General features: G+C 43.0%; 1 protein-coding gene across 1 annotated transcript in view; it reads right to left on the reverse strand.

Moving 5' to 3' along the window:
• anapc1 (anaphase promoting complex subunit 1) overlaps positions 1–25,040 on the reverse strand; it is an 80,267-nt gene that overhangs the window by 18,071 nt on the left and 37,156 nt on the right. Inside the window, exons 26-45 of the mRNA XM_078288682.1 lie at positions 23,172–23,208; positions 22,405–22,478; positions 21,470–21,648; positions 20,726–20,812; positions 20,235–20,374; positions 19,087–19,205; positions 17,833–17,963; positions 17,366–17,506; positions 13,643–13,795; positions 12,891–12,972; positions 12,457–12,548; positions 10,873–11,007; positions 10,246–10,328; positions 9,646–9,724; positions 9,406–9,480; positions 7,825–7,886; positions 7,443–7,587; positions 5,103–5,296; positions 1,603–1,689; positions 543–660 (exon numbers count right to left, since the gene is read on the reverse strand). Of these exons, the coding sequence (XP_078144808.1) occupies positions 543–660; positions 1,603–1,689; positions 5,103–5,296; positions 7,443–7,587; positions 7,825–7,886; positions 9,406–9,480; positions 9,646–9,724; positions 10,246–10,328; positions 10,873–11,007; positions 12,457–12,548; positions 12,891–12,972; positions 13,643–13,795; positions 17,366–17,506; positions 17,833–17,963; positions 19,087–19,205; positions 20,235–20,374; positions 20,726–20,812; positions 21,470–21,648; positions 22,405–22,478; positions 23,172–23,208 (2,213 nt within the window). The remainder of the gene's footprint in view (positions 1–542; positions 661–1,602; positions 1,690–5,102; positions 5,297–7,442; positions 7,588–7,824; positions 7,887–9,405; positions 9,481–9,645; positions 9,725–10,245; positions 10,329–10,872; positions 11,008–12,456; positions 12,549–12,890; positions 12,973–13,642; positions 13,796–17,365; positions 17,507–17,832; positions 17,964–19,086; positions 19,206–20,234; positions 20,375–20,725; positions 20,813–21,469; positions 21,649–22,404; positions 22,479–23,171; positions 23,209–25,040) is intronic.

Below are 25,040 nucleotides of genomic sequence, written 5' to 3' on the forward strand. Positions count from 1 at the left end.
CGGGCCAGAAAGTGAGCCAGAAGTCTCAACACCTGGCCGAGTCATTGATCAGTCATTGGTTATTAATCAGCAACCTTATCAAACCCCTGCAGGTATATTATGGTCTGTTTGTGCTATGGGACGGTAAAAATATTACTTATTGCACCTTCAAGTATTGGGACAGTAAGCTAATGCTAGTCTTTGTTGGCATGGTCCCCAGTATTTACACTGGTTTTTCCTCTGAATCGTTTGTTTCACTGCAGCTCGGTGTCAGCTGAGATGAAGACAGACTGCAGACAGACTTCCTTACTCAATATTGCTTTGAGTAAGGAATGTCAGCTTTTGATTCTGGATGTTGACTGGCCTCCATGTTGAACCCTGGTGAACCAGCAACACAACCAGTAGGCACAACCATTACCACCGATACCCACAACTGCCCAGTACAACCACAGTCTTCTACTGCTGGAAGTGCCTTACGGGGAGGGAGGGGAGATCGGAGGGGAGAGTTTCATTCCCACCCTCTAGGCCACCCGTTCCATCGTAACCAACCGCTATTCCTTTACCTTGTAGGTGACGTCTAGCAGGGCGTAGCAGGGCTTCAGCGAGTCCACATCCACCGGCACCAGCAGGCGCGGCTCGGCGGCCAGCACCCCGAGGTGCCGCAGGGCCTGGAGGTGGTAGCTGCAGCGAGGAGCGCAACATCAACACACAGCTGTTAATAATTTATAGTATTTGCTAGAGTTAGAGTACAGATAATCAAGCGGTCAGTGTCATGCAGCTCTCATGTGACGGAGGCTCCACCCTGATCACAGCTACAGAAAAAAAAAACCTGCAGTGAAATTGTTTCGTTCCACATTTTATTTAGTCTTTTAATTGTTTTTGTAAATTAATTCTTTATTTAAAAGTCTATCACGTATGCCAGAGCATTCAATAGGTGCAGTCTTGCCTTAAGGAAGCGCTAAATATTTAATTAATCTGGGTTTTCAATGTGAGTTTTAGTGTCCCATGACAGTCTAAATGCTGTTTCAGAGGCTTTCCCACCCTGACAAGAGGAATATTCTGGGGGAAACACTGAATACTTGTAATATTTTGGCATGAAAATCGCCAAATTTAAAGCACAAAATATCAGCTATCAATGACTTCAGTCTAAAAACATTGGTATCTGCCTTTATAAACCCATATCATACGGTCATATGATATGATTAGTACATGCTACCACCGCTGGATGTGACTGAACATTTATATGACTCTGTGTGTGTGTGTGGGTGTGTGTGTGTATACATTTGGGGTGGGAATCATACAGTGCTTGTAAATAATTAGGGTGTGTTTTAACCTCCGTGCAGCACCAGGAGGGTGGAGTTAACCACATCAACTGAATCAAATCATTCCTGTGATTGTCTTAACCTTCTGGCACTCATTGTATTGTCCCGTGTGGGAAACACCACCCACCTGGCACCAAAAGTAGACAAAAACAAACTACATCAGGTTTTTGGATGTACTATTTGACCAACGCCTGGTCTGTGTCCACTGTTTTCTAAAAATACAGAGGTTATGGTTAGTGTTTGCATGAACCTGGTTTCGTGTGTGTGTGTGTGTGTGTGTGTGTGTGTGTGTCAGTCTCACCGGTTGTCAGTGCTGTGAGCAGGGAAGTGGGGGTACAGAGCACACAGCAGGGCAGCGATGGCTGAATTGGAGGTGCTCAGGGTGTACCTAATATAGGACGATATAGAAAAAAACATCAACAAACAAGAAAACACCTCCCCCACACACACACACACACACACACACACACACACACACACACACAAACACATCATTATACTCTCACCACTGCCATTAGCAACATCAAAGTGTGCTCTAAAATTGCCCACTTGTTGGAACAGTCATAATTGAAAAATTACACCAACACACACACACACACACACACACAAAGAGTGATGGGTGAGTAAGATGTGTACTTGGCACAGGAAAGGGGAATAAAAATAACAAAATTACAGAGCACACACACACACACACTTACTGTAGGGATTTATGTCTCACCATGCACTCTAAACACACACACACACACACACACACACACAGTCTATAATAGCACAAGTGTTGCTCCACATCAAGAACAATGCATGTCCCTGTTAGTAGAACCAGGTGTGTGTTGTGATCTCTTAAGCACAATAGCTGGCAGCTGAGTGTCTACTTAAACTACTGGAGCCATTATAATGAGCCGGGTCAGACGGTAAAAGCTGCCGGGAGAGGGAAGGTTACTTGTTAGGGCTCTTAATAAGGGTCAGCCGGGGTGAGGGTTGTTCCTCTTCACTTCAACAGCTGCTTGGGTCAAGTTTAAGAATGAGGAACACACTGAAAATGACTCCAGCGCTAAAATAGAGAAGATTCAATCTGTAAAAGTTTCATCATTTGTCGGCCACAAACTTATGTTACCTACTGTGCCTTTAAAAGTGCTGTAGTTTGTTTTGTGCAACACATTAATACATTAATACTTTGGCTCTGTATTCACATTAATTCGAATGTGAAATTCAGCCAAATTCTCACTGCGCAGTTCAGGTCTGCAACCCGTGAGCATCACCAAACAGCTCATATCATATTTTCAGGTTGTATTTGCAGCTTTTTTTTTTTGGTATCTTAACGTATCTCTGTGGGTCTTCAGCTGTGACTCAGCTCGGCTCTAAATGACTCTGGGCCAGCATGAACTACATGGCAGTAAACAAGGAATCTGAGCTATGAAACCAGCATTAAATCCTCTTGCTCCTGCTACAAAGACTTTTTCACTTCTTAGCAAAATCCCATTCCTTGTCCTTCCTGGAAAACAGTGTATTTTTAGCGGTTTACTTCAGTAGGCGTACAGAAAAATTCCAACTAATAACGCCACCACACATTTTTGAGCAATCCCTCCCTCCACCCCTCCCGTCGTATAACATCTGCAGCTTCGCAAATTTTCAAACTGAAAGGAGTGGCAACACTGAGGATAAAATCTTCCTCCTCCTTCTCCCCCTCCTCATCTTCCTTCCTCCTTGTCTGAGGGTTTGGTCCGCTGCTGCTACAATAACAGGGAGGCGTTGGACTGCAGGCTAACAGCCATTTCCTCTGAGTCACTTTCCATGTTTGCAACGGTCAACATTTTCAACTTCTGATACATGCACTTCCAGCATGTACAGCAAAAAAGAAAAACCTTCACACAGCTGTTTTGCCATTTTTCCCGCTACCTGTACATAATCGACACCTGTCAATAGTCCTCACTTTTGCTAATATAGACCTAGAGAACATAGCTATCTGTAGTCCGAACGCCATGTGCGACCTTCGGTGGAAAAACAAAACTTTCACTTCACCTTCCTGCTAAAAAGAAAGAATGGGAAGAGAAACTTACTGAGCAAACAGAAAGAGAGAAAGAGAGAGAGAGAGAGAGGGGGGGGGGGGGGAGGAGAATGAGAAAGAAAAAAACAAGAGTGACAGAGAGTGAGAGCGAGAGAGAAAGAGACAGAGATATAAGATCAGATGAAAGCCGAAAACTAAAGGTGAGAAAATGAAAGAGAAAAAGAAATCCGGTGATAAAGATAAAATCTGAGGACAGCGAGAGCGGCTGAGAACGGAGGGATTCAATGAAACGGGGTGAACGAGCGACAGACAGAGAGAAGGAGAGAATGAATGAAGGAACGAAAACAACGAGACGCCGTGACCTCTGACCTCTGACCTCTGACGACCTATGGTATAAAACAGACTTGTGGATTTTTTCGCCTGGCGTTGCGTGGGGCTCCAGCTGGCCGGTCTAAAATAAGACGTGACCAGAATAAAATCAAAAGCTTCAGTCTGAGATTTGCAACACATAATGAGAGAGCAGGAGCCGTTGTTTCTTTTTAAAATACACAGGCCGAGGTCAGTGGGTGGAGGAACCTGGTTTGTGTGTGTGGGTGTGTGTGTGTGTACGCGCCATTCATTAAGCACCAGACACCAGTCAAAACAGACTTGTGTGTGGGTCTCTTTGTGTACCCATGCTGGCAATGCATGCAGTGTGTGTGTGTGTGTGTATGTGTGTGTACCTGCCGCTTCCCAGAAATAGCAGCCACAGAGTCTTATGAAATCTGGAGTGTGTGTGTGTATGTGTCTGTGTGTGTGTGTGAATATGTGTGTGTCTGTCACTCTATCCGAGTCTTGTTAGCATACAGCAGTTCAGGTTGCCACATAATAGGCTGTGTGGAATATAATTAACCTCTGTGTGCATCCTCATCTCACATTCCCCTCAGAATTATGAGCCTAAATCAAAAGTGCGTGTGTGTGTGTGTGTGTGTGTTTTATTTTAACGTTTACTTATTCAGGGAAGATTTGCATGCAGTTTGCATGCAGTTCAAACCTGGGAGCTGCCCAGTATAACCACAGTCTTCTACTGCCGGCCACTGAGCAGCTGGGGTTCAGTGCACAAGGGCACCTATGTGTGTGTGTGTGTCCGTGTGTGTGTGTGCATGTGTGTGAAAGTCTGTACTTCATGTGTGCAAGTACGCCTGCCACCACCTCAACTGACCTCATGCCCATGGCGGCCATGTTGGGTGGGAAACTACCCAGAAGATCGGCATTGTAAATAAAACTAGCGTTACTTCAACACACTTGCTTCCTTTATGTGTTTTACTTCTTTTTGTAAAGCACACTTGTTTTTGTAAGTGCTATATAAAATCTTACTGTCAGTGAGGACTTCAGATAAACCTAACAGTTCTCAAAACAGCTAACACTCTCAAGAAGCAACTACAACGACCTGAATTGCTTGAATTTAGCAGGGAAGTTAGCTAGCGTACCAGCTAATTAGCTCCTAGGCTGGATTCCGGTAGCTAGCTCTAGTGGGCTAAATATATGACCTTAAAATGTGAACCTATATCTTGAGATCTATTTGCTTCTGATAGGTTTTTCAGTGGGGAATCTGTAAAATGATAAATGTTTGTCCGTGTATGATGTGCATCTTGTTACACAGCAGTATGATGTAACCGGGCTGCACTTGCTCTTCTGGGTACAGCAGTCAATACAGCAGTATTTGAACCATGTGATCGGCCATTTGACGTTGTGTGTGTGTGTGTGTGTGTGTGTGTGTGTGTGTGTGTGTGTGTAGCGGCGTGCTGGCGCCTCACCTCCCCCCTCCCAGGAACAGCAGGCCCAGAGCCATGTGGTGAGCCATGTGGAAGCCGTAGTTCATCTCGCCGCTGGTTCTCTTGTGCAGGAAGCGACAGAGCTGCAGCACCTTCAGGTTCCCCGAGCCGGACATCACCATGGACAGAGACAGCAGCACCATGGAAAGACAGGTCTGCAGGTTGTAATGTCCCGTCTGCAGGGGGGGGGAGAGAGACAGAGGATACAGCAGGTCGGACATATAGAGAGGAAGACAAGCAGAGATTTAGAGAGAGAGAGAGAGAGATGACACAACATGGTGAAAACACAGAGAGAAAGACAAATGGAGATTTAGTGAGAGAGAGAATACAACATGTTGAATAGATAGAGAGAAAGACAGATTTAGAGAGAGAGAGAGAGAGATGACACAACAGGGTGAATACACAGAGAGAAAGACAAATGGAGATTTAGTGAGAGAGAGAATACAACATGTTGAATAGATAGAGAGAAAGACAGATTTAGAGAGAGAGAGAGAGAGATGACACAACAGGGTGAATACACAGAGAGAAAGACAAATGGAGATTTAATGAGAGAGAGAGAGAATACAACATGTTGAAGAGATAGAGAGAAAGACAAACAGATTTAGAGAGAGAGAGATGACACAACATGGTGAATACACAGAGAGAAAGACAAATGGAGATTTAGAGAGAGGATACAGCAAGTTGAATAGATAGAAAGACAGATTTAGAGAGAGAGAGAGAGAGAGAGGACACAACATGTTGAATAGATAGAGAGAAAGACAGATTTAGAGAGAGAGAGAGAGAGAGAGAGAGAGAGAGAGATGACAACATGGTGAATACACAGAGAGAAAGACAAATGGAGATTTAGAGAGAGGATACAGCAAGTTGAATACATAAAAAGACAAAGAGAGATTTAGAGAGAGAGAATACAACATGTTGAATAGAGAGAAAGACAGATTTAGAGAGAGAGAGAGAGAGAGAGAGAGAGAGAGAGAGAGAGAGATGACAACATGGTGAATACACAGAGAGAAAGACAGATTTAGAGAGAGAGAGAGAGAGGACACAACATGTTGAATAGATAGAGAAAGACAGATTTAGAGAGAGAGAGAGAGAGAGAGAGAATACAACATGTTGAATAGATAGAGAGAAAGACAAACAGATTCTCAGGTGAACAGATTTAGAGAGAGAGAGAGGACACAACATGTTGAATAGATATTGAATAGATAGAGAGAAAGACAGATTGAGAGAGAGAGAGAGAGAGAGAGAGAGAGAGAGAGGACACAACATGTTGAATAGATAGAGAGAAAGACAGATTGAGAGAGAGAGAGAGAGAGAGAGAGAGAGGACACAACATGTTGAATAGATAGAGAGAAAGACAGATTGAGAGAGAGAGAGAGAGAGAGAGAGAGAGAGGACACAACATGTTGAATAGATAGAGAGAAAGACAGATTGAGAGAGAGAGAGAGAGAGAGAGAGAGAGAGAGGACACAACATGTTGAATAGATAGAGAGAGAGAGAGAGAGAGAGAGGACACAACATGTTGAATAGATAGAGAGAGAGAGAGAGAGAGAGAGAGAGAGAGGATACAACATGTTGACAGATAGAGAGAGAGAGAGAGAGAGAGAGAGAGAGAGAGAGAGAGAGAGAGGACACAACATGTTGAATAGATAGAGAGAGAGAGAGAGAGAGAGAGAGGACACAACATGTTGAATAGATAGAGAGAAAGACAGATTGAGAGAGAGAGAGAGAGAGAGAGAGAGAGAGAGAGAGAGAGAGAGAGAGAGAGAGAGAGAGAGAGAGAGAGAGAGAGAGAGAGAGAGAGAGAGAGAGAGAGAGAGAGAGGATACAACATGTTGAACAGATAGAGAGAGAGGCTGAGAAACAGGTTTGGAGGTTGTAATGAACATTATGTAATGGAGACAAAAGAAACGATACAAGATGTTGAATACACAGATCAACTGCAATAAACAGATACAGATAGATATGTGAGGACATTTGGGTCCTTATGAGGATAAGAGTACAAGAACACACATGAACACACATGCATACACACACATACAATATTAATAAATGTTATTTCTATCACCCTTTTCCAAACAGCCTTTACAAAGCGCTTTACAAAACAGGATAAATAAATACAATTGAAAGAGCAGATAAAAGGAAACAAGGACAATGAGAATGAAATACAATAGAAAGCGGGCCGGTTTACTTGGAACAGGGATAAAACAGGACATAAAAGAACACTATGAAAAGGTTTTCCTGTACACATGTGCTTTGAGAAGCGATTTAAATAGATGCCACACACACACACACACACACACACACACACACACACACACTCACCACGGCGGCTGTAGTGGAGGTCAGACACTTCATGAATCTCCTGGCGAACTTGTAGAGACAGTCGAAGGCGTCGGAGTTGGCGGAGCCGGCGAAGCGGAAGCCCACCGCCATACAGGCTCCGGCTATGATGTAGTCATGAGCCTGACTGAGAGGAACACACGTCACACATGTCAAAACAAACATGTTCTCTGGACATTCATCTGGAAACATCACTACCACACCTGGACACAATGGCAACATAAATAAATAATCGTGAATACATCTGATTTCCCTGATAACACAAGCAAGAATATGACTATCAATGCTAAAGAAAATAATAATGTAAATGAACAATCATGAATTTGCTAAATTTTAAATTCCATATTTTGTCTTTGACACTCACGCCAGCGTCTCCATGTTCATGTCCTCTGACACGGCCGTGTTGCCGATATTCTCCTGGATTATCTGGACACAAAACAAATGTCAACAAACCTTAACAGACAGACATATTTATATTTCTAAGCTTTATTTATCCTGGGAAGGTTTGCTGAGCATGCTCTATACTCTAACAACAACAACAACAACAACAACAATGTTTAAAAAGCAAATAAGGAAACACCTAGGAACATCATATTTGTAGGATGCTATGCATATGCAGATTTGTAGTGTTTGCCGGCAACTGTTGAGAGAGTCATCAGTGCAAGTTTTACTCATACAGATTAATGTTTTTTTTTTTGTTTTGGTTTTGTTTTGTTTTGTTTTGTTTTTGTTTTGTTCTTTTTTTAAATATATGTCTTATGTTTATGTTTATGTTTGCCATTTGTGTTGACTGTAATGTTTAATGTATGTTTTTAAATGTGGACCCCAGGAAGACTAGCTGTGCTTTAGGGCAAAGCTAATGGGGATCCTAACAAATAAACAAATAAACAAACAACAACAACAAAAGGTTACTCATTTCTGACAAGGTATTGCTGGATATGAGAAACTTTCCAGCATGCCAAAAATCTGAAAGTGAGTTCAACCCCCAACCCCCCCTGTTCCACTGATGTGGCTGTAAAAATCGAGAGAAAAAAAGAAATGGAAAAAACTTTATAGCTAGGACTTCATTACATGTACAAGTCACTGTGACTCATCTATCTACTAATTTGAGGAATCTCTGTCTGTGTGTGTGTGTGTGTGTGTGTGTGTGTCCTTGGCATATCTCGAGAACCGTTCAGTTAAACTGCCCGAGAGAGAAGAACGAGCACACACAGGAGAAAAAAAAACAGAGGTGGAGGCAGTGAAGTTGTTTGGATGAGCGGTTCTCGAGAAAGCTGCAAGCAGCAAGCGACCCGTTCCGGACGGGCACGTTTTGAACGGGCACTGCACTAGTCTCTCTATAAAGCAAGGAATCTCTGTCTGTATGTATGTGTGTGTGTGTGTGTCCTTCACATATCCGCATAACCATTCGTCCGATCTACTTCACACTTGGCGGGTGTATTGCTGGGGACCCGAGGACGTGCAGTGTCAGATTTGGTGCAATTTGGACACGCGACACGTTCAATATTAATAAACTTTGAATAAACAAGCGAACAGCGCTCTGTGCAGCAGCGGGGCGGGGCGAACGGCGCTCTGTGCAGCAGCGGGGCGGGGCGAACGGCGCTCTGTGCAGCAGCGGGGCGGGGTGAACGGCGCTCTGTGCAGCAGCGGGGCGGGGCGAACGGCACTCTGTGCAGCAGCGGGGCGGGGCGAACGGCGCTCTGTGCAGCAGCGGGGCGGGGCGAACGGCGCTCTGTGCAGCAGCAGGGTGGGGCGAACGGCGCTCTGTGCAGCAGCGGGGCGGGGCGAACGGCGCTCTGTGCAGCAGCAGGGCGGGGCGAACGGCGCTCTGTGCAGCAGCGGGGCGGGGCAGGGCGAACAGTGCTCTGTGCAGCAGCAGGGCACTGCACTTGTTGACTTAATGCTGTTTGTGTGTGTGTGTGTGTGCGTGTGTGTATTTTCTCACCTGAGGCACATTACTGCTGACCCACTCAGCATTAGGCAGGATCTCATCCCACATGATAATACATCTGGCAAGGGTCTAGTAGAGAGAGAGAGAGAGAGAGAGAGAGAGAGAGAGAGAGAGAGAGAGAGAGAGAGAGAGAGAGAGAGAGAGAGAGAGAGAGACACTCGTTCACTGTGAAAAGTTCTCACAGACCAGAGAAAAATGGAAAAAGTAGTGATGAACACACACTCCCACACTCACCCTCAGCAGCAGAAACTCAGGTTTGATGAAGTCCAGCAGGAACATGGTGTCTGGAGCTTTCAGCCAATCAGCAATCGACCTAGGGGACAGAACCAGGAAGCGACAAGGGGGTGTTAATACCGTCCTTCAGCAGCCTCTCAGCCAATCGGGAGGCGGCGTCGGATGAGCCTCGCCGAAGACTGAAACCTCTTGACCGGCAGAAGAAGAGAGTGGTGTGATGGGAAGACGGGAGCGACTGAGCGGTGTGATTCTGCACAGCGAGGTTACGATGCTCTGCTAGGTGTTCGCATGCGGAGAGCTGGAGTCATGTCACGTCTTCTCCAGTCAGGCTCATGATGGATGCATGCACACGGTCTTTACACTTGCAGTTACATTACCTTTTAGATTAGGCAATAAGCTGAAGCTCTTACTCAAAGCGACTTACAAAGACTGTTAGAAATTTGAGCTGCAATTGTTATATGAAACATGCTATTCAAATAAAGGTGTTATTATGATTATATTATATATATTCTAAATTAGAATAGTAAGTAGCAGTACTATTACTACTACAAGTGCTACTGCCATTGTGTTTATTTAGTTGTTTTGTTTTCCTGTTCTCACCTGTTGTTGGTCTTGAGGTAGATCATGGCGAGGGCCAGCGTGGCTCCGGGACACGTCACGTCCACGTTGATGGTGTCACCCTCCTGGAAGCATCATTAACAGCGTCACACAAACACAGCTGACAAATTCTCATAGAGGGCTTTCAGGTGACATAATGCATCCTTAGGCGGCCATATTGGAGGTCCTCAAATCCCAGCAACAATAACATCATAGTTTGTAGTGTCTGGTCTATCATTGCCTTGTTGTAAACACATCTGATTTGACACTATAGATAACATTACATGTCTAGAAGCTAATAGTGGTTAGTAGCTGCATGTTAACCGTTGCTTTACTAATTAGCCGGCTGGCTAGTTAGCTATTTAGTAAAGCCAAAAACCAACTGTTTGTTCAATTCAGGTTTACTTGTAATGTTACTGGATGGCCCTGCACCCACAGCGCTACCTTTAAAACTAAACTACCTTTTTTCAAATATCTCTCTTTTTGAAGGTTTGTGAGACAACTGTAAACCCCTAATGTTTTCAAAGATGATTTTTCCACACATTCTTCATTTATTAGACAGTACAGACAGTAAAAATTATGGAATTCTGATTTTTGTGGGCAGGGGGGACACAGATTTGTCCGTCTGACCTTGATCTGGTAGCTGGGGGACTTGTGTCTCTCCCGGTTGGCCCCGGCCTGGGCCCTGCGGTGCCCCCCCACCATATACTGATACAGCTGCTCCGGGACGTTCAGGTCCGTCATACCAATCAGGTTACTGCCATGCTGCAGGGAGGGAGGGAGGGAAGATGATGAGAGAGAGGGGAGGAAAGAGGGAAAGAGGAGGGAAGGAGGGGAGGGGAAAGAGGGAAGTAGGGATATATGGTCGAGGGAGAAAGGTAGAGAGGAAAGGGAGGAAAAGAGGGTGAAGAAATGACGAACGAGAGGTGGAGGGAACGGTGGTGATGAGGAAAAGAAGAAAGGAGGGGTTGGAGATGAGAGGAAGGCGAGTCCAGATGGGTGGGGAGGGGAGGGGAGAGAGAGAGAGGGAATAAGTAAAATGAGGTCAGGTGATGGGGGAGATATGGAGGGAGATATGGAGGGATGATGTCAAACAGAGGCAGAAACCGATGAGACGAAGAAGAGAGGGGGAAGGAGGGATGGAGAGAGAAAGGAAGAGACAAAGAGACAGAGAGGTCATTGTGACACAGTGTGAGAATTTCTCTTGTTCCTCTTTCTCACTGAACAGGAACAATAAGAAGCAGCAAGTGCATTATAACACCTTTACATGAGGTTTGTCTCAAGGGAGCGTGAGAGAGCTCTCTATTCACTCATCCTATTGATTCTTTCATTCAGCTCTCACCTTAAAGGAAGAATCCACTCTAAAACGCTTTAACACTGTTACAAAAACAGCTATTGGCAATGCACTTTGCATTTCTGGGTCCATTTTGTTGTCTGGTGGTGTATTTGTCTTATTCCTTTCTTATTCAGGGATAACTGGGGCCAATTGTAGACGAGGTGACGTCACCTCCAGATGTTCCCAGCAGCTACGATGGAGTCTGATATGAGAAAATGTTTCAGGATGTAAAACATCAGCGGTAAACGTCAGGTTTTGGTGTCAGTCCCTCAGAATCAAAGAGCGAGGGCTTCTTTCTAGAGCTGCCATTTTGCACCGAGAGACGTTCAACAATCATACAGGGAGAAATCCATCGTAGAAGAGGAGAGAGACCAGTTTCTCCACCCACAGGAGCAGGAGAGAGACCAGAATGCACTGCAGCAGAGAGACAGGTTGGGGTTTGAGTAAAGGGTGGGACTCTCGCTTTTTCTCAACCGGAAAAACTCGCTCTCTTGCTCTTACTATGCTATCACAATCTCTCTCTCTCTCCACCTACACGTGCAACCCACAGCTGAATGCAACAAGGTCACGTTCCTTCTCTGGGGGTTGTCAAAAGGCATTCTGGGAAACGTAGGAAATCACTAACTGCAGTAGAAGTAGAAGAGGCTGGTTGAGGGAAAGTGGGTTCACCAAAAAAGTAAATTACAACACTGAACTCTAAATTAATGAATACTCTCTGATCCAAAACCACTGATGTGATGTTATGTATATGAAGCACAATCAAGGTGTGCATGCGTGTGCGTAATTTACTCCAAGAGAGTATGTGTGCATGTTTGCATGTGTTGGTCTGTAGTGTGTGTGTGTGTGTGTGTGTGTGTGTGTGTGTGTGTGCAACTCACCCCCAGACAGACCATGCCCAGGGCCAGTCCGGCTGCTAGTGAGTACGACTCTCTGTCTGTACAATACTCCATCTCTGGACCAGGAGGTCGACCTGAAACACACACACACACACACACACACACACACACACACACACACACACACACACGCGCACTTTAACATATCTATTTAGGCTGCATGTACAAAACATTAGGCGTGTTGCCCTCTTGCTGAACTCCACAATCCATGACTCAGTTGTGTTCAGCAGCACTGGACACACACACTCCACACAAGTTTTCCCTTTAAAACTATATTTAATACAGGTCCTACTCCCTGGGTAAAAAGGCTATTTCCTTGTGTGTGTGGTTATAAACATGATGTCATTAAGTGTTATCATTATGTGTTTATGCCATATCACAATTTGTCTCTTTCTCTCACACACACACACACACACCTATCTCAGCCAGCAGGACTTCAGCATTGTGTCTGTGTCCGGTTCCCTGGTACACCAGCCCAATGCCAACCACAGCAGCAACCTGCACAGTAGAGTAGAATAGAATAGAAAGGGATTATGTTAAGTTTAATGTTTCAACCAAATGCAGACACTAGCACACATTTTGTACATCCTGACACACCTCACACATACTAGAGCTGCACAATAGATCATCGTACATTGTGATTTTATGTTTCCACAATTAATAATCTAGTCATTTTAGCGATATTGAAGCGTTTGTTATATTTTCATTCCCCCTGAAAGTCCCGGTGTGGTATATCAATCGCCTCCATTACACCTGACCAATCACAGCCTTTGAATGAGCAGCACGTACCATGTGACCAAAACTAAAGTTCAGCTGGAGAAGCAGCAGAGAAACCTCATGTAGAGCATCTTTGGAAAAACGCAGCAAAGTGGAAAACAACGGATCGGCCCAACGTCAGAGAGGAAAATCCTTCTCTCTCTACACTGAGAAATACTGCACTGGAAAAAGTGAAAATATGTGTTTAGGTGCAACAAAATAATTTTGTTTCCTGAAACCGAGACAAATAATCCTGATTAATAATTTGGTCACAATATATTTAGCAAAATAATCAGGATTATCATTTTTGAATCGTGCAGCTCTAACTCGCACATGCTGAGGTGTGCTCATGTATATATGTAAACTAAACACACACACACACACACACACACAGACACAGACACACACTTACCTGTACGTTGTGCGGTACGTCCAGCTCAGTAGAAGTGGGCGGGAGCAGGGCGGGGATGTGTATACTGAGCAGGCGGGTGATTGACATGTCCATGGTGCCCAGTTTGGCTGAAGACACGCCCAGCAGGAGCCCGATACTGGTCATCTCGTGGCCCTGCAGGGGACGGGACAGACAGGTAGCACCTTTAACACCAGAGAGGCCAACGGATTTGGATTTTGGGGGTTTGAGAGAAGGACTAAAATGATTCTGACCACTTTTTCCTTGATTTCTGTGATTTCGAAAACCTTTACAGTGGTTTGTCCAAAAAAGTGGAGTGACATTTTGAAAGCTGAGATGTTTCAGTTGTAAAATTCAGTTAATAGCATTTCACAAGTCACAATGAAACGGTATTTCGAGGGCATCTTGCTTCCTTAATGTGATGTATTTCCTGTTGAAACAGGATGTCGGGGCGGGGCATAATTCAGGGATCAGGGATCATTCAAAACTGTAAACCAATGGGAGATCATTTAGGGAGAGAAGTTTTTATGTCGCCCCCTGGTACACAATGAAGTCACCACTAAAGAGTTTCTGTTTTCCAGGAAGTAAAAGTAATGAGATTATAGAGATTATGAGAGATATAAAAATACAATAACATTTTTGTCATTTTTGTGGCATAAATTGTCAAATAGTTGTATGTTGTTAGAATGAGCTAAAAAGGTGAAACAGTATTTTTTTCAATTCAGTGTGACTTTAACGTAACAGCATTTTGGGAGAGAGACACTTTTATCCAAAGCACCGTCCGGTCCCATGAGTGCACATTAGGGCTGAACAATTAATCGAAATTTTATCGAAATCGCAATATGGCCTACCGCAATTTTCAAATCGCAGGAGGTGCAATATTTGTTAAAGGCGAAATGTGTCAAAATACCATTTTAAATGAAATATTGTCGTGCTGCAGAGATGTCCTGGCCTACACATCATATTCTACAGACTTAAGAAAACATCTTTATTTGGTACAGATCCCCGCAAAAATCACACCATAATCATTTTAATACGTTTTTCAATGAAAATGAGAATAATGATGTAAAAATGATCATTCCCTCTAATATCGCAAATCATCTCGCAATTGCAATATCAGTGAAAATAATCGCAATTAGATATTTTTTCAAAATCGTTCAGCCCTGGTGCACACACTTCAGTAAACTGTAAACAGTCCCATCAGGTGGAGGAGCAGCTCTGCAGAGACAAATGACTTCCAGTCTAATCAGCTCTGACTGTGACTGTGGCATCTGTCACTCTCTGAGAATAAATTGGCTTCCTGAGAGGGAAACACACCGGCTCACCATGACTGACAGCTTCCATTAGACCCCTGTGGACAGTCTGTGTGTGTGTGTGTGTGTGTGTGTGTGTGTGTGTGTGTGTGTGTGTGTGAGTGCATATTTAATAATCATAGGCAGACCAGGTTCCTCCTATGTTTAACACCAACAGACTGTCTTCTTCTTTGCCATTCAGCAGCCAATTTGCTGAAAACATTTACAACTACTGTTTTTGTTCATGATGGTTGGAGATCAATCACTCCATCAACCAACCGACTGACAATCAGTTGACTTCAAACCTCTTTTTTTTCTGCAAAAACAAATGTGATGACAAAAAGAAAAAAGATCAGAGAGAGAAATCCAGGAAAAGATCAAACTGTGTGACTAAATGAATAAAAGTTAACCGCAATATACAGTAAGTGCTGCTCACAGAAAATAGATGAGATTAGATAGTTAAGATAAATTAGATTCAGATTAGAAATAGATTTTTTTCCCCTGGAAAAAGATTTAAAAAAATAAAATAAAATAAAATAAAAGTAAGCTTAAAACAATTCATACTCTTACTTTGCAGTTAAAAGGCTACAGTAGTGGGGGGAAAAGGCCAGGATGTTCAAAAGTTCAGAAACACTCTCTCATTCTCACACACACACACACACACACACACACACACACACACACACACACACACACACACCTCTCCACATTTTCTCTCAACCGCAACCCAACACAGTTCTGATGAACTGATCCAAGGTAAGTCAGTTCTGTAATTTCTCATTCAGAGCGAGAATAGAAACCAGTGAAAACCACGAGCGACTAACAGGCTCCGGTGTCGTCTTCCATTCAAACTCAACAGCCTCAATTACTGAATCTGGTTTTTATTTTACCGTCTTTCAATATGTCAATATGCCTCTGCTGCAAGATACATTCCTGTATATTTATTGTAAACGGTGTGTAAATAAATAGAAGCGAATCCGACTGCACTGTATAATCATTTCAAAGTACACTGTATGATTTGAACTAAACAAATTGAATTATATCGATGGTATTCACATCTTAAATAATGAAATTAGTTAGTTTAGGATTTTGATTTATCCCAGAAAAGTGGAGAAATTGTGGTATCAAGTTCATCGTTTCATAAATCACGACAGCATTTGTACATAAGAGTCTTTTATGAATTGTGGACTCACAAGGAACAACAATTTTAACATCAAACACACATAGCAACCGTTTATGGTCAAAAATAAAACTATATAAATCCAGTTTGAAGCCGTATAAGGCAAGGTAAAAAAAAATAAAAACACTTCTGAAACTGGAACACAAATGCCTTGTAGAAAATATACAAAAACATCTTGCAGTTCAAATTATCACCAAGACACAAGATCTAGGCTAATCTAACTTGCCTTTGTGCTATTTTGGGTTGAGCACCTATTGAGAAACATAGCTTAGGTGTGAAAAGAGCGCTGATATTGAAACTGATGGTAATTTGGACTGAAACCTTCTCCTTTTTTACACTATGTATTCATATTCATGCATTTTTTTCCCCCTACCCTGAAGCATTGAAGCACAACATCTTTTTTTGGACCGGCAGCCTTTTGTGTGGATCAGGATCAATTCACTTCCAATTCAACCCAATTCAGTAAGCGGATTTCCTTCCACATTCAAATATTTAAAGATCTGTCATGAGAATATTTTTTTTTTTGCCAATTCATAGAGAAATGACTGAGAATGAAAGCTCTCTCTCATTCTTCTGAACTGAATGCGAGTCGAAAGTGAATCGACCCCGGCCCTGGCGTGGATAATCGGTGTGCCGGTTCCTCTTGGTTCATATATCTATAATCTTATCTTTACGACCGGCTTTTTATTCAGCGTTTCTTCAGCCCGGTCTGATGGCGTTCAGCTCGCTGCATCCTGTTGTTTTTCTCGCCTGAAAATGGGAGAGGACTCGCCCCATCTCGAGGTTCTCAGAGAGCAGTTTCACTCTGACTGGCCGCCTGGTTCCCGAGGCCGGTTCACAGCTCTCATTTTCACTCATCCACAGAAACAGCGTGTGTGTGTGTGTGAGTGAATGAGTGTGCGTGTGTGTAGCTGTGTAAACGGTATTTGAGTTTGATATTTGCACAGCGCCTCGTGTGTGTTTGTGTTCGTGCATTTTCTTGTTTGTATGTGTTTATATCTTAGTGAAAAACAGTCATTTACAGCACTACTGTAAACTGAAATGTTCAGGTATGAAGGTATTACTTTAAACCCCGGATATGTGTGTGTGTGTGTGTGTGTGTGTGTGTGTATGATTTGAGTTTGTGTTTGTTCTTTGTTTCTGTTTTGTAACTCAATGGGTAGAGCGTGGAACTAACACTGATACAGTTAGAGGTCGCTTCCATGTGGCTCCCAGTACACGCCTCTGTGTGTGTGTGTGTGTGTGTGTGTGTACCTTGGTGAGGTAGTCGTGTATGTTGAGCGTGGCCAGCTTGGTGAGGTGTCCGTTGAGGCCCAGGGCCATGAGGAAGCCTGCGTACTCATTGGCCAGCTCAGGACTCTTCGGCTTGTTGTAGGCGATCCAGGCTGAGTCCACCTGAAACACAACCAGAGAGAGAGAGGCTCCGTCATCGAGTCGCGTCACGTTTATTTATACCAGATTAAGGGAAGTTTATTTACTGTAGAAGAGCTAGAAAAAGTACATCACAAACTCTTAAGAAATGTGTGAGTGTGTGTACTAGGGTCAGGGAATCTGCAGGTTTCACAAAGATAATAAAAATAATAATAATAATAACCGACTGCAGAGACGTAGAGAAGATAAAGTGTGTGTGGTGAGGTGTGTGACCTCACCACACACACTTTATCTTCTCTACGTCATTCACTTTTCACTTTATTTTGGTGAAGCCCGGCCATCAGTCTGACCTGGGAAGCCGGGGCGATTTTGAGTCCAGCAGCCACTCCGTTATGGAAGCTGGACCAGCTGGTCATGTTGGGAGGAACGTCGATGTTCCCGCTGTTCAGATCCACCATGGTGTTCCTGGGAGGAGCACGGCCTGGGGGGGGGGGGGGGGGGACAAAGATGTAGAAATATATGATGTAGATATAAATACAGAAATACATATTATCACAGACAGATTAGATAGATTAGAGAGTTTCACAGATGAACAGAAATGCAAAAGACAGCTGAAGGGGGTTGAAGTGGTACATCTGGACGGTCAGTAGTTTGAATCCTCGGGCCGGCTGGGTGAATGCATGAATAATTCTCTCCTCTCCTCTCCCTCACTGACTACTCTTGAGCAAGGCACCTGACCCCCCCCCAACTGCTGCAGTGGAGCTGCTCAGCGGGCACCAGGTGAAGAAGGTGTTTTTTACTGGGAAGCTCTCATCTGGAAATCAGGGCTGGGCGACACTGACAAAATCAGATGTCACAATGTTTTTGACCCAATACCTCATATTTTGGGGATGAGTCCCGGTGCTCTCAGAAGATAATTACACATGAGGAAACTTTGAGAAACGAGCATTAGCAGGTTAATGCGGATATGATGGAGAAGCAGGTCGAGGCTTTCACTGTTCATCTCACTCTATAACATTATAACAGTCAAGATAACTGTAACGCAGCATTAAGACCAGGAAAAGACAACATTCAAGCTATATCACAATATTACGATAAGCAAAATCCCAGAGGATCTCTAGTCTGATATCACAATATTGATATTATACCCCCCCCCCCCCAATCTTATCTTATCCCTACTGAGCTGTATGAATTTGAAGCAGGATGATGCCGAAAAAGAGCAAGCGTACTCAATAAAACCCTTTACATATTAAGATGAAAAATAAGGTTTTCCTAACATTTGAGATCTTTGTGTTCAACTTGGGGTTGAAGAGAGACCTCAACAACGTAAGCCATGTATGATATCCTCTAAATACACAAGTTTAAAATGTACCATTTCTACTCAGGTTTGTGTAGCCTTCTTGAAGTGCTTTACATGAATTCAAATTCAAGATACTCACCAGCCTACCAGAGTGGATTTCAGGTTTTGTGAACTCTCACACTGTATTGCCAGGACATAGCAGAAAGGCTAAGAGTGTGTGTGTGTGTGTGTGTGTGTGTGTGTGTGTGTGTGTGTGTGTGTGTGTGTGTGTGTGTGTTTCCTCCATGTAAGGAAACCAGATTACCTGTCAGGTTGAGTTTTGGCACAGGTAAAGGTTCGGTCGGTACAGGATGGTAGGAGAAGAGAGTGAAGAGGCCGCGACCCACTGGGAGAGCCATGGTCCGCTGACACAGCTGGAGGAGTCTGGGAGGGAGGGAGGGAGGGAGGGAGGGAGGGAGGGAGAGAGAGAGAGAACAAAAGAAATACCAAGACTCAGTCAGATTAATATGATCAATAAGAGGTCTAATTAGGTTGATTACAGCCAGCAACTCACATTTTTTTGTGTAAAACTGTAGGACACAGAGAGAGAGAGAGAGAGAGAGAGAGAGAGAGACAGACAGAAAGACACAAGAAAAGACATAGAGACAGAGACAGAAAAGTGAGTCAAAGAAAAGATAAACGGATAAAGACAGGTAGGAAAAAGAGTGAAAGAAAACATTTCAAAAAAGAGAGGGATGAGAACAAAGACAACGGAAACACTCAGACACACACACTTTCTTTGAACCTACAAAATTAAATAAGCATTTAAATAAGATTTCGATATTCCAGATGTTCACCAGGGTACAAAGACATTATGGCCATTTAAAGACCCCATGAAATGAAAAATAACTTTTTTGTTTTTTTTTGCCAATGTTTCTAGACTTATTGTTCACCTATTCACCAATACAGGCCAAAAAAATGACAAAAAAGTTGATTCCTAGAAATGTTATATCAAAATTAACAGACCGTCTCTTTCCAGGAAACAGCACATTTCTGTTGATGACTCATTCTGCACTTGATAACTGTTAAAGTTATTCCCCCGCCTCCTGTTTCTAGCCTGCAGATCAGTTCAGCTGCAACATGGACGAAGGAGAGTTTCTGGCTGCTTTACCTAAAACTCGAGTGCAGACTGCTGTCCACCCACTTCCTCCATATCTCATTAATATTCAAATAGCCCCTCCCACTGATGCTTCCCGCCCTAACTTTCTGTTTCATTCGGAAATATACGTCAACACACAGAAGCAAATCACGCACTCCTCCTCATCACACAGCCTGACACCCGATGACCTGGCCTGTCTTTATTTGATCCTTTTATAAATAGGCCTGCAATCTGTGACCCTGTAGTTTGTGAACATGTTCAATGCTGTCAAATATCAGAACACACACACACACACACACACACACTGTACCCACTTGTTCTCTTTCTCCTCGATGTACTCGTGGTCGGAAACCTCCGGCAGCTGGACGACGCTGACCCGGACCGGCCTGGAGCTCTGCAGCAGCCTCCTCACCTCCTGCACCCGCAGGTCCTGACTCCAGATCAGTCCTGTTACCTGAGAGGGGGAGGAGGAGGGGGAGGAGGAGGAGGAGGGGAAAGGAGAGGAGAGGAGAGGCAAGGAAGTTGGGGAGAAGAGAGGGTGTGGAGAAGGGAAGGAAAGGAAACGAGAGAAGAGAAGAGAAGAGAAGAGGATTTAAAGAGGGTGGCAGTAGCTTTAAGGTTAGTTCAAATCCCTGGACTGACTGGGAAAATCCAGTCTGGGCAGGTGAGCATCAGTAGACATGGGCAGCTCCCAGGTAAACATGTTTAATTGTATGAATATAAAGCACTAAGAGGTGCTGGTGAAACAAAAGCATTCTGCTCAGCAAACCTCCGGATAAATAAGAAGTAAAGACTAGTCTGTTACCTCCTGGATTATGTCCGACATCCCATCCTCCTCCTCATCTGCCTCTGTGGTGGTGGGAGGCTCCAAGGACAGACCTGAACCTACAGACTGGACACACACACACACACACACACACACACACATAAACAAGCATATGCATATACACATGTAAAAACACACACACAAAAATAAGCACTTATTTCCTAAATCACAAAGCACAAACACAAAAATTTGCCATTCTCAGCATGGGGTTTCCCCTGTTTCATGTCATGGAACCTGTACTGTTCCCTGGCTGAACTCTTTCAACATAAAGCTCCAGCTGTTAAAGCCAAATTATACTTTTGCATCAAAGTGTCGCCGTAGCTACAGCGTAGGTATCTCCAACGGTGAGAGCATTTATGCTTCTGTGTTGGTGATTCTGTGTGTGCAGACCAGCAAAACGTGACAGAAGTAATAATAACAGAAGAAGAAGTAGAGTTTACATTCTCTGAAACTCATGTTCTGGATATTTCTCAATACAAATTCAGTGACATCTGGTAATCTTTACGATTCGGAGGCGAGTTGTCGTACAAATTAACATATTTTTGATCCTCCTCCGTCTCTCTTCCATCTGCTCCATGTTGTCTTCACCATCAGCCCACATCAATCGGATACAGTAGGAGGAAATACGTAGCGGGCCAATCACAGCCTCTGCGCAGATACGGTGACGCCCACAGAGGTTCAACACAGAAGCATTAATTACCCTTTAACTCATTTCACACTCACAGCTTTGCCCTTGGCCACGGTCATCTTGTGGGCTTGTTTGGTCAGGTCCTGTCGCCCAATCAACAGACAGACCTCCTCTGACCAATCGGAACACGGCTGCTCCCGGCAACGGTAGATGGCCTCCCTGATTGGCAGAGCCACGCCAAAGGGGACGGACTCCAGGTCCTTCAGGGTGAAACCTGGACCAATGAAAGGAGGGGGAAGGATGTTATTTCTGTGGTCAAACAATATCGGTTTTTCTGTGTTCTTGTGTCCATGAAGCGTTTGATGTAATACGCAACAAATCAAAGCAATTCCAAAACCAAAGAACACAGAGGACGGAGAACAGGGGCACGTTCAAAGTTTTGCACAGTTTAAAACCTTTCCGGTTGAACGCTATATTTACTTCCAACGGTGTGTAATGTTTTGCAGCAGCGTTTGAGGCACATTTGACCCCGTTCAGGGTGATTCTGCATTTTCATTGGCTACATATGAACACCTATCACGCGTAACCGTGTCTTAGCCAATAATAACCCGTAATAACAAACATAATGCAACAGGACGCTGAATGCACTTACCGTTTCCTTTTAAACTTCCTGTTTGCTACGTTTTGGGGCAATAGAACATGCCCCAGATAAAGATCCTGTTTACTTGAAAATGTAAAGAGCTGGGGTTTTTTTTTTTTTTTAGCATTTGTGGCCTTTCTGTTGAAGTCTGCCCATTCTCCTCTGACCTCTGACCTCTGACCTCTCTCATTCAGGTGTTTTTGGAACTGCCGCTCACTCGATGTTTTTGGTGTATTGCAGAGTTCTGTGTAATCCACCAATCAGACCACAGTCAAGGCCGTTTAGCTCACGCATCTCGCCCATTCTAATGCTCGGTTGAACAAAAAACTAAACCACTTCACCATATTAGGTGTACCTAATAAAGTGGATGATGGAGGACGGTTGTCTTACCTGCTGAGGTGAGCCACACCACCAGCTTCTCTGCCAGACTCTCACTGGACAGCTCAACCTTCACACTGCTCTGTCTGGAACCAACACACACTGAATGTTAGTAAGAAGAACATCGAATTACAGATTGACTGAACAGCTGATCGAACTCATACCGTAATCCACAGGTAAGATAGAGTATGTTTTAATTATAGAATAAAACATAGATGTGATCAAGAAAACACACAGAAGCTACAGATAATGAGGTTAAACCAGGGACACTGGAAATTTCTATTCAGAATCAATGGGAGTGTTGTATCCTAAAAACAGGAATCCTTAAAAAATGAAAAAAAAAACAAAACTAAATAAATAAATACAAATAAAAACAACATCAACAACAAAATCACAGCCTTGCACGAATTCCTTTGTCAGTTTAGGTCGTCAATTTTCTTCTAAACACACAAACACAAGGGAAGAAAATTACAGAGCCCATAAGGGGACATGGGCAAAAAAAAAAATCTTTACGTTTCTGGTGCGCACAAGAAACTATCTCACTATCACTAACTTTCTCACCAGAAACGTAAAGATTTTTTTTTTTTTTGCCCATGTCCCCTTAGGGGCTCCGTAGAAAATTGAGACTTCTTGAACTAAAAAAAAAATCAACTTTTGTCTTTCAATTTGTCTAAAATAGCTTGTTAGCACTGCTAGCATTCCTCACTGAAACCAAGGGGCAGAGCTGGAGCAGCTACGGTCAGATCAAGACAACCTCACTAGTCCTCAGGCTGAGTTACCTTCTGTAGACCGGTTCACTCACACAGGACTTCTGACCTGAGAGGGGGGGGGGGGGGGGGGGGGGAGACAGGGGAGAGGGAGACGGCAGGAGGAAGAGGAAGAGGGGAAGAAGAGAGCGTGTTAATGCGTTCATCTGTTGGTGACAGTTCAGTCACCGCTGATCGCACCGTGACGAAACTGGAGGGAAGTGACTGCGCTCCTCCAGTCCGTACTTTACAACAATATTAAAGACTTGTAAAAGCTTTTTTCTGTCGCCTAGTCTTTTACTCTTTTACCACAACACTTTTTTTTTATTATTATGCATTATTATTATTATTATACACATATTTTTTTCTCACTTTGCTTCGCACTTATGCACTGCTGCACTTCTTTTAAAATTTGTATTTTACTTGATTTTATGCATCCTATGTACTCTATTTTTTAACTTTATTTTTATTATTATTTTACAGTGGATTTTATTTTCCATCTTATGTTATGCATTCCTCATATATTTACTATTGTTATTCAGTGGGTTTTATTTTCCATCTTATGTTATGCTCATTCTATGTCTATTTTCATGTGAAGATGCATTTTATGTATTCTATTCTCCTCTTTATCTTATTCTCACTATCATTATCAAGTTTTATGTGAAGCACTCGGTGCATGTAATTTCTCTGTTGTAAAGCACTTTGAGCTGCATTTCTTGTATGAAAGGTGCTATACAAATAAAGTTTATTATTATTATTATTATTATATATACACATATATATACACTTGCTCATATTTTGGTGCAGTTTTTTACCTGGCTATGTGCTGAAATGTCTTTTTATCACACGTTTTGATAATCTATTATGTTCTCATCTCATGATTTTAAACTAAACACTACTGCGATGCTCACGTATTTCAGATGACTTGTCAGCTGCCATGTGAGTACTTAATAAACTTAAACTTTATGATTAGTCGATTAATGGATTAGTCTATCAGCAGAAAATTAATCGATTATAATTTTGATAATCGACTAATCATTTTAGTCATTTATCAAGTAAGAATACCAAATATTTTCTAGTTACAGCTTCACAAATGCAAAGATTTGCTGCTTTTCTCAGTTTCATATCGATATAAAATGAATACTTTGGGTTTTCTGGATGCTACTCAGACTAAGTAAGACATTTTAAGAATCACTTTGGCCTCTGGGAACTTGTGATGGGCATTTGTCATTACTTTTGGCATTTTATAGACTAAATGGTTAATCGATTAATCAAAAAAATAACCGATAGATTAATCTATAATGAAAATAATCTGCACTAGTTCCAGCATTTTCAAAACTACACAGGCTGGCCTTCCTATGAAAAGTGGCTGTATGGGTCTCTTCTTTTTATTTGGTTATGATTTGTGTGTACGTATGATTTTGTGTGTGTATTGTAAAGGTTTGGCTTTTTTTATCATAATGGGGTTTGTAAATGCTTGAGGTTTTTAAATTTTACTTTGTATATGTGTATGATTGTGTTATTTTCAGATAGCTTTTAAGGGTTTCTCTCTTAAAGTTGTTTTTATGTCTTCCATGTCTTTTCTTTATTTTATCCTCTTGTTGGGAAATGCTTTCTAAACTGTCTTTTAAAAAGTCACTATATAAATAAAGCTTTACTTACTTACTTAGTGATTGGTCCAATGGGGGGGGGGGGGGGGGGGGGGGGGGCGCTACAATTACAGGTCAAATCAAGGAGACATATTTGTTATTGATTGGCTCAGAGGGGGACTGCATCATTTGTGTGGGAGAACATGTTTACTGTTGCTTTGTTTCGTTTTGTTTTTTCACTAATGAACCCCGAAAAAACAAAACCTGGACTCTCTCTCTCACACTGTCCACAAAGTCGATGTCCAATTCTGTG

Source organism: Centroberyx gerrardi, chromosome 15 (genome assembly GCF_048128805.1).
Source record: "Centroberyx gerrardi isolate f3 chromosome 15, fCenGer3.hap1.cur.20231027, whole genome shotgun sequence".
Taxonomy (NCBI): Eukaryota; Metazoa; Chordata; class Actinopteri; order Beryciformes; family Berycidae; genus Centroberyx; species Centroberyx gerrardi.